Source organism: Zeus faber, assembly GCF_960531495.2.
Source record: "Zeus faber genome assembly, chromosome: 1".
Classification (NCBI taxonomy): Eukaryota; Metazoa; Chordata; class Actinopteri; order Zeiformes; family Zeidae; genus Zeus; species Zeus faber.
In genome coordinates this window covers 36,050,712-36,062,524 of record NC_137193.1, presented here as the reverse complement: position 1 = coordinate 36,062,524, position 11,813 = coordinate 36,050,712, and the positions used below count along the sequence as shown (strand labels likewise).

At 45.4% G+C, this 11,813-nt stretch overlaps 2 protein-coding genes across 2 annotated transcripts in view; one reads left to right on the top strand and one right to left on the bottom strand.

The window, feature by feature from the left end:
- Positions 1–1,305: 1,305 nt before the first annotated feature.
- tm2d1 (TM2 domain containing 1) lies at positions 1,306–3,975 on the bottom strand. The gene is made up of 7 exons (XM_080001491.1): positions 3,846–3,975; positions 3,208–3,281; positions 2,942–3,050; positions 2,228–2,319; positions 2,064–2,137; positions 1,534–1,645; positions 1,306–1,461 (listed from the first exon to the last, which is right to left on the bottom strand). Exons 1-6 carry the CDS (start codon positions 3,965–3,967, stop codon positions 1,535–1,537), a joined length of 582 nt encoding a protein of 193 aa, XP_079857617.1. The 5' UTR covers positions 3,968–3,975; the 3' UTR covers positions 1,306–1,461; position 1,534.
- A 444-nt stretch (positions 3,976–4,419) lies between these two features.
- LOC307247944 (inaD-like protein) overlaps positions 4,420–11,813 on the top strand; it is a 72,507-nt gene continuing 65,113 nt past the window's right edge. Inside the window, exons 1-4 of the mRNA XM_080024102.1 lie at positions 4,420–4,436; positions 4,950–5,009; positions 5,811–5,878; positions 10,068–10,246. Of these exons, the coding sequence (XP_079880228.1) occupies positions 5,857–5,878; positions 10,068–10,246 (201 nt within the window). The 5' untranslated portion in view covers positions 4,420–4,436; positions 4,950–5,009; positions 5,811–5,856. The remainder of the gene's footprint in view (positions 4,437–4,949; positions 5,010–5,810; positions 5,879–10,067; positions 10,247–11,813) is intronic.

Below are 11,813 nucleotides of genomic sequence, written 5' to 3'. Positions count from 1 at the left end.
TATAAACATATTAATAAAAAACACAAGAGGAGAGAGAGAGAGAGAGAGAGAGAGAGAGAGAGAGTGAGAGAGAGCGAGCGCTGTAGAGAGAAAAGGATTCTGGGATTCCTTATCGGAGAATTCACTTGATCCTGTGTTCGGTTCCAACTGACACCACTGTAATTTCATGCTCTCCGTGTTCACACATACCGAACACACACACATACCTACATGCATGCACACGTGCACGCGCACACACAGTTTAGAAAAATATATAATAATAATAAAATATATATATACAGTATATATATATATATATAGAGAGAGAGAGAGAGAGAGAGAGAGAGAGAGAAATTTATATAATTTTTGATCACCAGGTTGGACTGAGGAAATTAGGTGACTTTTCTTAAATATCTGACATTTCTGGAATTAGAGTATTGTAATACTGACTGATACGGGTATCTACTGACCCCAAAACATTGGTTGAAATTTCAGCATGGAAACTGTATTTTAGCTCTGTGCCACTGACGCAAAAACTGTTGGTCGAAGCCTTCCACACAGTAATAGCACATGATTCCTGATCAAGCCACTCGAGTTGATGTATATGAAATTGATGTTGAAGAACAGTCAGTCCATTCATTTAATGATGAGAGATGATTTGGAGGAATCAGTCAGGATTTAACCTGTATTGGTTTTACACAAACCTGTTACAAAATGTCTGATTTTCTGTTGTACTGTATTCTATTGGTTTCTATTCTAATCTATGTTAGCACTTGTATATCCTAACCAACAGAACCACTGGACATGTTTCCATGGAAACATGGAGGGTTTCTCCTCTGAGTGGTTTAGTTTCCTGCGCAGGTTAGAGTCCCACCAACACGCTGCTGCCATTGTGGTGGTACTTCTCCTTCCTTATGGAGCTAAAGAACACCGTTTCTTCAGAGATGTGTGTGAGTTGTAAGTGGAAAGCTGTTGGTGTGATGATGGGAGCACTGAGACCCAAGATTAAATCACCTCTGTTCTTGAAGTTTCACAGGAAAATCCCTTCCTGGTTCCACAACGGCAACAAGACTGTTACCGTGACAACAAAAAGCTGTGACAACAATGGAACTGGAATAAATAGAATGTTGTCAAAAGGCCTTGATGGAGAGAGGGATGGATGAATTTGTCAAAGTGGAGCAGAATTGGGACATAAGTGTTTAGAGGTGGACGTTGTCTGTCTCTCTTGAGATGGATTTGACTTTTTAAGGCATTACATTCACATTTATATAAAAAGCAGTCAAACCAACAGAAATGTTATTTATTTTCTATAATAATGACATGTAGTTTCACACAATAAAACTTTATTAAAAAAGACAGTTCAGACAAATTGACATAACTTAAACAATAACAAGACAAATAACAGTCAAAACAATAACTGAACGCTGTACAACATTAGTGTTCGATGGCCGACAGGGGAACCAAAAACGTCCTCAGTCACACCTGAGAGCGAGAGAGAGAGGTCAACATGTTTGGAAGTACTCCTGACTCGTGTGTTTGTGTGTTTGTGTGTACCTCAGGTGGACAGCTGTGTCTTCCTGTATGTCTCGTTGGTGATGCTCAGTCGGCTGAGTCTGGCTCCGTAGTAATCCACAATGTAGTCTGAGCCATCTGAGGGGCCCACCATCTGACACACACAAACATTTTTGTTATATTCCATTTTATTCCGTGCTGGAGCGATGGAACATTTCCATCTCACGCAGCTTCAGATTGAGCGACCACACCCCAATCATCTGCCCCCCCCCCCCCCACCCCCAAAGAGTGATGTGCCCCACCGCAGAATGATGCCCCCCCCCAGACCCCTGTCCCTCCACTCCATCCATCTCCCCTCCTCCACCTCTGCTCCCTCACTCCATTAGAAGAATCTAGAAACACGATCCATCCTGCACGACGGGTGGAGGTTAATAATGAACCACAACAACTCCTTCACAGACAGTAATGTGTTAGTACCATAGTATTATGGTCGTACTGTGTCACTACTATGGTACTTTGGCAGCACTGTGGTACTGACGCAGTACGATTGCACTGTGTCAGTACTGTGTTACCTGCATGGCAATGAGCATGAAATCGACCAGACTCCCGATGCCACAGAATCCGACTGTACAGAACTTCAGCAGACCTGGAGGTGACGGAGGAGGCGGGGTTTAGTGTGTGTGTGTGTGTGTGTGTGTGTGTGTGTGTGTGTGTGTGTGAGACATTATTTGTGTACCCAAAGCAGGGTATCCCAGGTAGAAGCGGTCCGCTCCCAACCAGCCCAGGAACAGAGACAGGGCCACGGCCACCTTGTAGGAATATCCACTCCTAGAACACGCACGCACGCACGCACGCACGCACGCACGCACACACACACACACACACACACACACACACACACACACACACACACACACACACACACACACACACACACACACACAATGTGAAGACCTTAAAATCCCTTAATGGGAGTAGATTCATATTTATCTAGAGGTCATATACTCAAACCCCTTTCACACTTGCACTGAAAGCCGTAAATCTACTGTCAACGTTCCGTATTGACTTCATGTGGGAAAAGGAGCTGGTGTCGTTGTTCCGTAAAAGTTGATCTGTAAATTTCCCTACTCTCGACCTTGTATGATTTCCAGGGAAATGCTGCTAGGGCTGTGAATGATCATACTGATTTAATTACATTGGGTTAGGGTTATTGCGTCCAGGGACGGGGCTCTGTGTTTTTACAGTTGAACACATTTTAAAGACTCTGAGCTGAACGTCCCACTGAGGAACACTACTTCCATCTCAACTCAGAGGACACGTTAAGGAAGAACAGACACTTCATTCCAGCTTCCTGTCATGTTTTAACTCTGCTTCCTGCCGTGTTTAGCTCAGCTCCCTGTCGGGTTTTAACTCAGCTTCCTGTTGTGTTTCTGAGGACTGCCAGACTCACACGTTCCTGCAGGAGATGCTCTTGTTAAATCCGACCTCTTCGCCGCTGAACTGGAACTCGGAGCCGTTGGCCAGACGGCAGCGGACGCTGGGAGCGGGGAGACAGTCCACTGCAAACACGCACACACGCACACACACACACACACACCTCCTGACCCCAGAGCCACAGCACTGAATAGGGTCCTTTCCCCAGATCTGACTCCAGAGTGACAGGACAGACATGGATATCATGTGTGATACGGAATATAAACACTGCGTTCCACTCACCCCATGCGATCATGTCCTTGCAGTTTTCTGGCTCCTGTGTAGCTTCATCAATCTTTGGTTCATTACACACATATATGCACAGGGTTCAGGATTCAACTGATGAACGTTAGAAAGCCTGAGCTTAATATAAAAACACAATACATGTATACAGTACAAGTAGTTTAATAACAAGAAACTAGAAATGAAACTGGTCAGTTGGAGGGAGTGTTTCGCTTCTGATCCATTGATTTGTTTTGATGGGGATATTTTCTGTTCTCTTTGGTCAATGTTCCTCCAAATCAACAGTAATATAAACGCATGCACAACACAAAGACATTGAATGCCTGTTTTGTATAAAATACCAGCTAAAACACAGGTTTTATTTACACCATTTTTTTGTGTAAACATATTTTATTTACAAAGTAATCGTACGGATTACCACTTTAAAGCGTCCACTTCAGCTGTTGCTAATGTTGTCAAAATAACCTTGTCAACATATTGTACATGTCAAATGAAAGGTTCATCGGATAAACCGCAGTACTGGGGCACACAAAGTGCGGCTTGTCCTTAGTAAACACTCTTTTATAGCCTACTAGCTGTGGCGAGCGGCGTTAATACGTATCTAACCCGGACCGCGGCGAGCCGGGTTGGAAGGATATTGTCCGAGCCGCAGGTATTCGCAGCTCTCCGCCTCCTCCGCCAGGACGAGGCTGATGTGACCGTGTACGAGGTAGAACAAGAAGCTCCACACGGCGGCTCGGAGCCTCCTCACCGGCGCCATGTTGGAGCCCTCCGGTCACGTGACTTCACACTGGTCTCACGCTGCCTTTGTGTCACGTCGGAATTACGGCGAGCACGGTTCGCTGCTCGTAACAACTTGGTGTTCACCATGTAATATTCTTTCAGCTTATATCTGTAGCCAGTCATCTAAATGTAGGAAGATGTATTCTATATTCAATCATTTAAATGTCCGGTCCCAGTTTCCGAAATCTTGAAAAAATATTAAATGATAGATTTTTTTTGTTTATAAATAAATAATTGATTTTGTTTATATTGTTTAATGGTTTTGTTCAGATTATTAGCGTGTTATGTTCACTTTCTCTCTATTACACGTGTTTTATATTCCAATGGAACACAAAGAACTGCAGACGCAAATGGACACTTTTACTCTCTTGAGTTCGAAGCTCCCATCTCACCCCACGGATCTTGAATGCAGCATAAAACCGACGCTGGAAGCAATCTGGACTCATGTGAGTTTCATTCAGGTTTTATTCACATTTCTCCAGTTGTACTTAGTTTTATTTCATATAAACCCATGACTCTTATCTGTTATTGTTTACTAACACATAATCCACACTAAACACACGGACAGGGATATTTGAAGCAAGTTAGCAGTAGTTAGCCGCTAGCCGAAGAAAGTGACTCAGGTTCAGTATCTGGAGTTTTACTCTTCAGAAAAACTATATTTATATACACAGAACATATATAATAACTGACCCTCTGTGTTTTATTCCTCATATGTTTGGTTAAAAGGTATTATTCTGAGCGAACTCTGACTGGTTTCAAACTTTGAGCAGTGCACCTGCTGCATGTAAATGAGCTGCTTTCTGTTCGAGAAGTAGTTTAAATGTGTTTCACTGGAGTCTAGTCTTCTAGTCGTGCTTTATCCAGGTTTAGTCATACTGTTTTACCCAGGTTTTATTTGTACAGTAAAATGAGACCAACTCCCCATTTCAGGTGTTTGGTTTCACTTCCTGTTTCAGGTGAGGACTTCCGGTCCGCAGGTGCAGGTGAGGTGTGTCTGCAGAAATCACTGCTTTGTGGTGAGTTCTCAGGTCAGAAGAAAGGTCTGTGGGGTTTGGAGTGTCTTCATGTGTGTTATTTCTGCTGTATTTTGTTTCTTACCTGTGGGCCTGCTGCTGCTCTCTGTGTTTAAACTAAACTAATGTTTAACTAAACAAAATATTAACAAGACCCCGCTGCTGTTGTCTGACGCAGAACAAACTGCCCGACCTGTTTGATCGCTTTTCGCCAAAAACTAGGAAACAAAAGTTGTTGCTCTGCCTCCAAAGTGCATAAGTACGTGAATATGTCTATTTGCGGTGTTTATCCTAACCTTCACGGTTTCAGTGGTTACTCACAGTTGGTTAAAGTGGTAATCTTTGATAGTTTATTCAGCTGTCACTTCTCAATATGACATTCAGTGTATCGGCGTTATGCATCTGCTCCTCTATATGCTGTTTCCATTGTCAGTGGCGTGGTTCGCCACAGCAGTGGAGAATATGCTAAAGCAGCGTACCTAGTTGTGGTCGGTAAACTGTTGATATAGATGAAGGTTCGAAGTGATCGATCAGGAAAAAGACAAACTTTGAAGAAAAGAAAATGATGTCTGAGAGTGAAGATGAGGGGAAACCTTGATGTTGAAAAACAATGAAAGTTTTTATATTTGTGGCGAAATCCACCAATATAGACCATCTGATGGATTGACTTTAATAAATTACATTGATAAATAAGAGTGTTAAATGGACTAGTTTGTGTTAAATATATAAATACATACACAGGGATATTCAAAAATGTAAAAAACTGTATTTATCGTATGTCTGTGTTTGTTCTATTCTCTGTAGAGGTTGAGCAACAGAACAACAGAGAGAGAGGGTGAGCAAGGCAGCCATGTATGAAAACATCCCCACAGGTAGGGTGACTCCCTCTCTTCTCACATCTCCATTTAGTTACAGACACAGAGGGTGTGTGTGTGTGTGTGTGTGTGTGTGTGTGTGTGTGTGTGTGTGGTGTACTGGTTGTGCTGTTTGCGTGTGAAATGTGTTGTGTGTTTCATGGTGTGTGCATTGTGTTGTGTGTAGGCTTGGGCGGCCATGCAAAATTCCAATGGGCGATTGCAGATTGAAGAGAGGAATTTAAGATTTTATCGGGAGGGGGAAGGGGTCATAGAACCTAATGTAATGTGGCAAATGCGGTCTCCCCATTACAGAAGTGCAAGATTTATTATTCACAAGTAAAGTATTTTCAAAAGAACATCCAGTTTTTACGAAAATTAAGTCCCATAATCCCCTAGGCTTTTTTGGAAGGGGACAGAAAGGGACGGTCCCTTAACTCAGTTGTGGTTTAAGATTTCATTTAATACATGTAAGAAACAAACAAAAATAAATAGATCTAAAATATTATTACTATTAAAAAAAATTATTAATAGAATACATCTCAATGGAAAAACTATTGGCAATATCCAAAAACAAGGGAGATTCATTTCATAAAATATGGGCTACTTTTATCACTGACATAACTCAATCCATTAATACTTGAGTCTTCCTAAGTCGGGGAAATTTTGTGGTGTTTGGGGGCAAGTGGGGGTCCCCCTGCTCTCACTGGGGCTCTACGGTTGGGTGGATGCCCGGCAGCTGTGGGGACATTCATGGCGCTTTATCCTGTGGTCGTCCCGGGGCCCCACGGGGGTGTTGGGGCCACCGGGTGTGGTGCCCATCCCCGGGTTAAGCTGGCCCGTCTCCGTAGGTGAGGGGGGCGGTGCTCCTGGGGGGTGCCTGAGGCTGGCGTCCCTGTGTTGGTTTGAGGCTTGGTTGTGGGTTTGGGGCGGGGGTTGCGGGTTGAGGTCTTGGCCCCGTGGTCAGTGGGTCGGTGTGCCACTGGGGTCACCTGCACGTGGGCGCGGTGGTCGGGCTTGCGTGTCCTCTGCGTCCGGTGGGGGTAGGTGGCCCGTCGTGCCGGGTTCAGGTTTGACGATCCGTCTGGTCCTGTGACTCAGACGGGGACCTAAGCCTGGCCGGGTGTGCTCGGCTCAGGGCTCCCCATGTGGTCTCCTTCAGTGAGGGGTGGACTACTGTCGTGGCAGTAGTGGCAGTGGCGTGCCTGTCCTCTGGAGGTCTTGGTGCGCAGGGCTCTCGTTGCTGTGGGGGGCTGTGTGTGTGCGAAAGTCGTCGGCTGCCCTCTGTTTTGTGGTCCGCATAAGCGATAGCCGGTGGCTGACCAGAACCCTGATGGGGGCACGAAGCTGCCCGGCTTGGTGGAGGCGCATGGTGGGCCGCTCTGCGCCCATGGCTGGTGGCTGTAGGTTGGGTGCCTCCAGGTGCGAGAGGTGGGCGTGCTATGGCCTGATTGGGTCTGGTGGGGGGGGTCAGCGTGGCCACTCCATGGCCTGCTGTGCCCCTGCGTTGATCTGATTGCACTTCGCCTATCTCTCCCAGTGCCAAAACTCGCTCCGGGACTTGGTTCGGGGCCTGTGGTCTGTGCCTGCGGCTGCGTCTTATGCCTGCACTTGGGGGTGGGTTGAATGTTTGCACTCCTGGGTGCGGGGTCTTCTCATGCTCCCTGGGACTGGGTTATACTCCTTGGGGCCGGATGTGGGGGTTGCTCCGCAGGGTACCAGCTGCTCTGGGGGTCTTCTGTGGCTGCAGGGCAAGGTGCTCATGGCTTTCCTAAAGCCATGAGCAGCATGGGGTGTCTATGCGGCTGTGGGACTCAGGGGTGGCTTCGGGGCCCTTTCTGCTGCTGGGTGTACAGCCACCAGTCGGGTGGCTGTACACGCACGCACACATGCACGCACTTAAGCACCCTCCTAGTTGCATACCTCTCCCTTTCTTCCTCATTTACTGCCATAACTATGACAGGAAGAGGCCACGTGTCTTACTGCTGTTCCAGTTTACCTGGACCTAATTAACTGTTTTTTCGATACATGTTGTAGTCTGATGTTTGTTTTTCTGTGTACATGTTGTAGTTTGTTTCTATGTTTATGTTTTCCCATATACATGTTGTTTGGTTCTATGTTTGTGATTTGTGATTCTCCCGCTCTTGGAGTAGTGATTAGTTCTTTATAGACCCAAACATGGTAAAATAGTTCACAAAAGAGGGGGATTGGTGGTAGTTCTGTTCTTCATCCACAGGACAGAGTTATTGCAGCAGTTCTTGACGGTTTAAGAATTAATAAAGAGTTGCATTGCAGGTTGAGAGCTCCACTTGCACTGCAATAGCATACAAATTCTCTGTGTTTGTATGCCCGGCATGCTGACGGCAAAATCAAAATAAAATAAAAATAGATCTAAAACAAAAAGACAGGCACGGGAGCCGGTGCGCACCGCTGTCTGGAGGAGAAACAAATTACAACTCCACTCCAATTCTCTGAGTTAAGTTTACATTTTTCATTTTACATACAAGTAAGGAACTAAGATATAAAATAAGTCTAAATCTTTCTCTATGAGATTATATTATATATTGCTATATTATAATCACAAGATTTGCATGTAGAGTGGAGAAGTGAGATCCGATCACAAGTGGTTACTCGACAGCTCTGAGCGAAGAGGGCGAGAGCCTCTTCCTGGCTCTCCCGCTTCCCCTCTCTCCTTTTCTGCTCCAGTTTAGGAACATGGTAAACTGCACTTACACCGTTTCAATGCTTGGACTTTTCCTAGCGGATAAAAAAAAAAATTAACAAACACCTGTCATCAATGTCAATCGCGATCGATGGATTCGATTGCAGATTGACGATTTAATTGTAAATCTGCCCAAGCCTAGTTGTGTGATGTGTGTGTTGTTTTTGTGGTGAGCCCTTTCTGGATGGCAATAGTAGAAGTAGTAGCATCCAGCCTGCTGTCTGGTCCCACTGGTTCTGAATATTTCCACACCAAAAGCCTGTTTCAACAAATTCTGTCTGTTGATCGTGTAAATGCTTCGAGAATGACCTAGTAGAGTTTTATGGTATTACACTACAGGCGTTTGATATAAGACTCATAAGCTGCTTTCACACATGCACTGTAAACCTGAAATTATCTGGACATTACCTGGATAAGCCGTATGTGTGAACGCAAATGTCCGAATCATTTGACCCGGACATTAACCAGACTTTACCCAGTCAGCACGCTAGTACAAAGTATCCGATTAAGCAGTATGTGTGAACAGAGCAGGTGATTGTCCGGATCATTCACAGCGAGCAACTGAGCGTGTTGTGTGTCGATGACGTCTCTACCATGCCGCACTTATTTACCTTTGTGCAGATCTTGTGCACGGAGGATAGCTGCTGCGTACTCCTTTCTGCTTTCCTTTATATTACTTTCCACTCTTTCGTTTATATTGCGGATATGCCAGTATACATGGAGTATCAAGGCAAAAAAAGCCAAACTACCAATAAGTCTGTCGCCTCATCCACCATCTTGGGTGTTCTGTAAAACTCTGCAGCGTCATTCCGTCCTGCCTCCTGCATGCTCTGCCCAGGCTCCGCCCCTTGTCCAGACCAAGTGGAGTTTTTCCAGGTAGTGTAAACTTGTCTGACACGGAAAATCTCCTGTTTCTTGCTACATTTGTGAAAGAGTAAATACAAAAATTGTCTGGATAATCAGGTCTGGAGTGCATGTGTGCAAGCAGCTACAGTTTCTCCTTCGTCCAAGTTCTTAATTTTTTAATTGTTTTCCCCTTTCCTGTTGGTGTTGGAAAGAGATGTTTTTCAGGATGAATATCACGTTCTGTTGTTTGTGATGAGTGTGACGTGTCGTTGTCATAGTAACCAATACACTGAATACATCTACCTACCCTAGTAAATCCACCAAAGTTTTATATTGTCTGAAAATTAACCCGAAATTACTGATGCGAAGAGTTAAGATCACATTAGTGCCCTAGACATGTGACACTGATACTGTCCAGAAAGGGCCAATGTGTGTTGTGTTTTGTAGAGTGTTTTACAGTGGGTATATGTGTGTGATGGTGTGTGTGTTTTACGGTGTGTATATTTGTATGTCATGTTGTATGTTTTACAGTGTGTATTTGTGTTATTGTGTGTTTCCAGTGTGTATGTGTTATGGCGTGTGCGTGTTTTACAGTGTGTATACTATATGTGTTGTATTGTTTGTGTATGTCCCTTCAAGTGTCCACTGGGGAGCGCCAGCAGGTCCTGGGGGCCCTGGAGCGTCTTCAGGCCCGGCTGGAGCAGAAGGAGGAGTGGGCACACAGCGACACATTGGGGGCCCTGAGGGCCACACTGCAGAGCCCCCTGCTAGGCCACATCCTCACCCTGCAGCAGTCCATCAAGCAGCTCCGAGACCAGGTGAGTACACCACGTAACACTGCACCAAACAGGTCAGAAACAACCTGAAACATTCTACCAAACAGTTCAGAAACACACTATGTAACACTACACAGAGCTGCCCCCCCTGCTGGAACTGATGAATGAGATGAATTAGTGCAATTTTAATCTTGCAACACAGAGCTAGTTATTATTTATTTATTGTGTGATTTCTTTCACGGTACGTGTGTGCGGCCGCCGAGTGATTGGAAAAACACTGTCCTACCAAACAGCGTGTCTCTGATGGTCTCTTAGGCTCCGCCCCCTGCAGCTCCATCAGTATTCAGCAGCAGATCCTATTGACGCCGCTCTCCAATAAACTATCCAGCGGCTGAATTAAGATAATGACAATAACCGAAGCAGGCTCTCACATTCTGAGTGCTGAGAAGGTCGCACAGTGTCTATGAAGAACGCAGAGGAGGGTCCATGAAGCAGGGGGAGGCCGGGCTGAGCTAACCCCCCCCCCCCCCCCCCCCGTATGGGATCTATCAAGCTTTAATATCTGGTGTCTGGCTGTGAGTAACGGCCTTGTCGGGCGTATTGATGAGATGCTGCAGATCCTGCTCCGTCAGCCCCGACAAAATAAGCAACAGACTGATAAGTTTCCACAATGTGAGAGTAAAGGTCATTAATACATTACAGAGAGAGGGTGAGGGGGAAGGACGGAGGGAGAAATCGTGACAGAGAGGGGGAGAGACAGAGGGGTGAGGGAAGCACAGAGAGAGAAGAGGGAGAGAGAGACAGAGGGGTGAGGGAAGCACAGTGAGAGGGGAAGAGGGAGAGAGACAGACAGAGAGGGGTAAGAGGGAAGGATGGAAACAGGGGGGAGGGGACAGAGGGAGTGAGTGAGAGAGTGAGACAGGGAGATATGGGGGAGAGTGGCTGCAGAGTAATGTATTGATTTTCTTCTTCTCTGCCTCTTTGCTTCATTTTTTATCCACATCTTTTTACTTTGCAGACCGTGTCCCTGCATGCAGGGTGTGGGTGTGTGTGTGTCTGTTGGGTGTGTGTGTGTTCGTGCGCTGGTGTGTGTGCATGCATTCGGTACTGCATTGAAATGCATCAATATTAGTTATTATCAAAAAATTACCTTTTACCTGGATTTGGTTGTATAATATTGCTTTTAGTGGAAGGTTTTGATTTTAAATATGTTTATCTCTGAATCAATGGAGGATGAATACACACAGGATGAATCACTTAAGACCGAGTTCTGTTCCTAGGACCAGGTCGTTAAGCGATTTGGTGGATAAGCGAGGACCCATGTTATTTCATGGTAAGGGGGCGTGGCCATTGCGAACACAGTGAATACTGACAGGTTGCTGGAACGAGACTAAGCACGCCGCGGTATTGTACGCAGCTCACAATACCGACTGGTCGTAAGTCCGAACGGTCGTTAAACAGGTAGGTCGTTAAGTGAGTAGTACCTGTACTGAACATCTTGAAACAATATCAGGGCTCCAGACTGTGACCATTTAGTCGCACTCTGCGACCAATTATGGAGACAGTGGTACTAAATTGTATAATTATGAGCACCAGCTTGTTTTTTTTT

Excerpts from the sequence above, each read along its gene's own strand:
- tm2d1 (XM_080001491.1), bottom strand. The coding sequence starts at position 3,967 with ATGGCGCCGGTGAGGAGGCTCCGAGCCGCCGTGTGGAGCTTCTTGTTC. Across the intron at positions 3,282-3,845 it reads GAATACCTGCGGCTCGGACA|ATATGTGTGTAATGAACCAA; the intron begins ATATCCTTCCAA and ends AACCCTGTGCAT. Across the intron at positions 2,320-2,941 it reads AGCATCTCCTGCAGGAACGT|GAGTGGATATTCCTACAAGG; the intron begins GTGAGTCTGGCA and ends TGCGTGTTCTAG.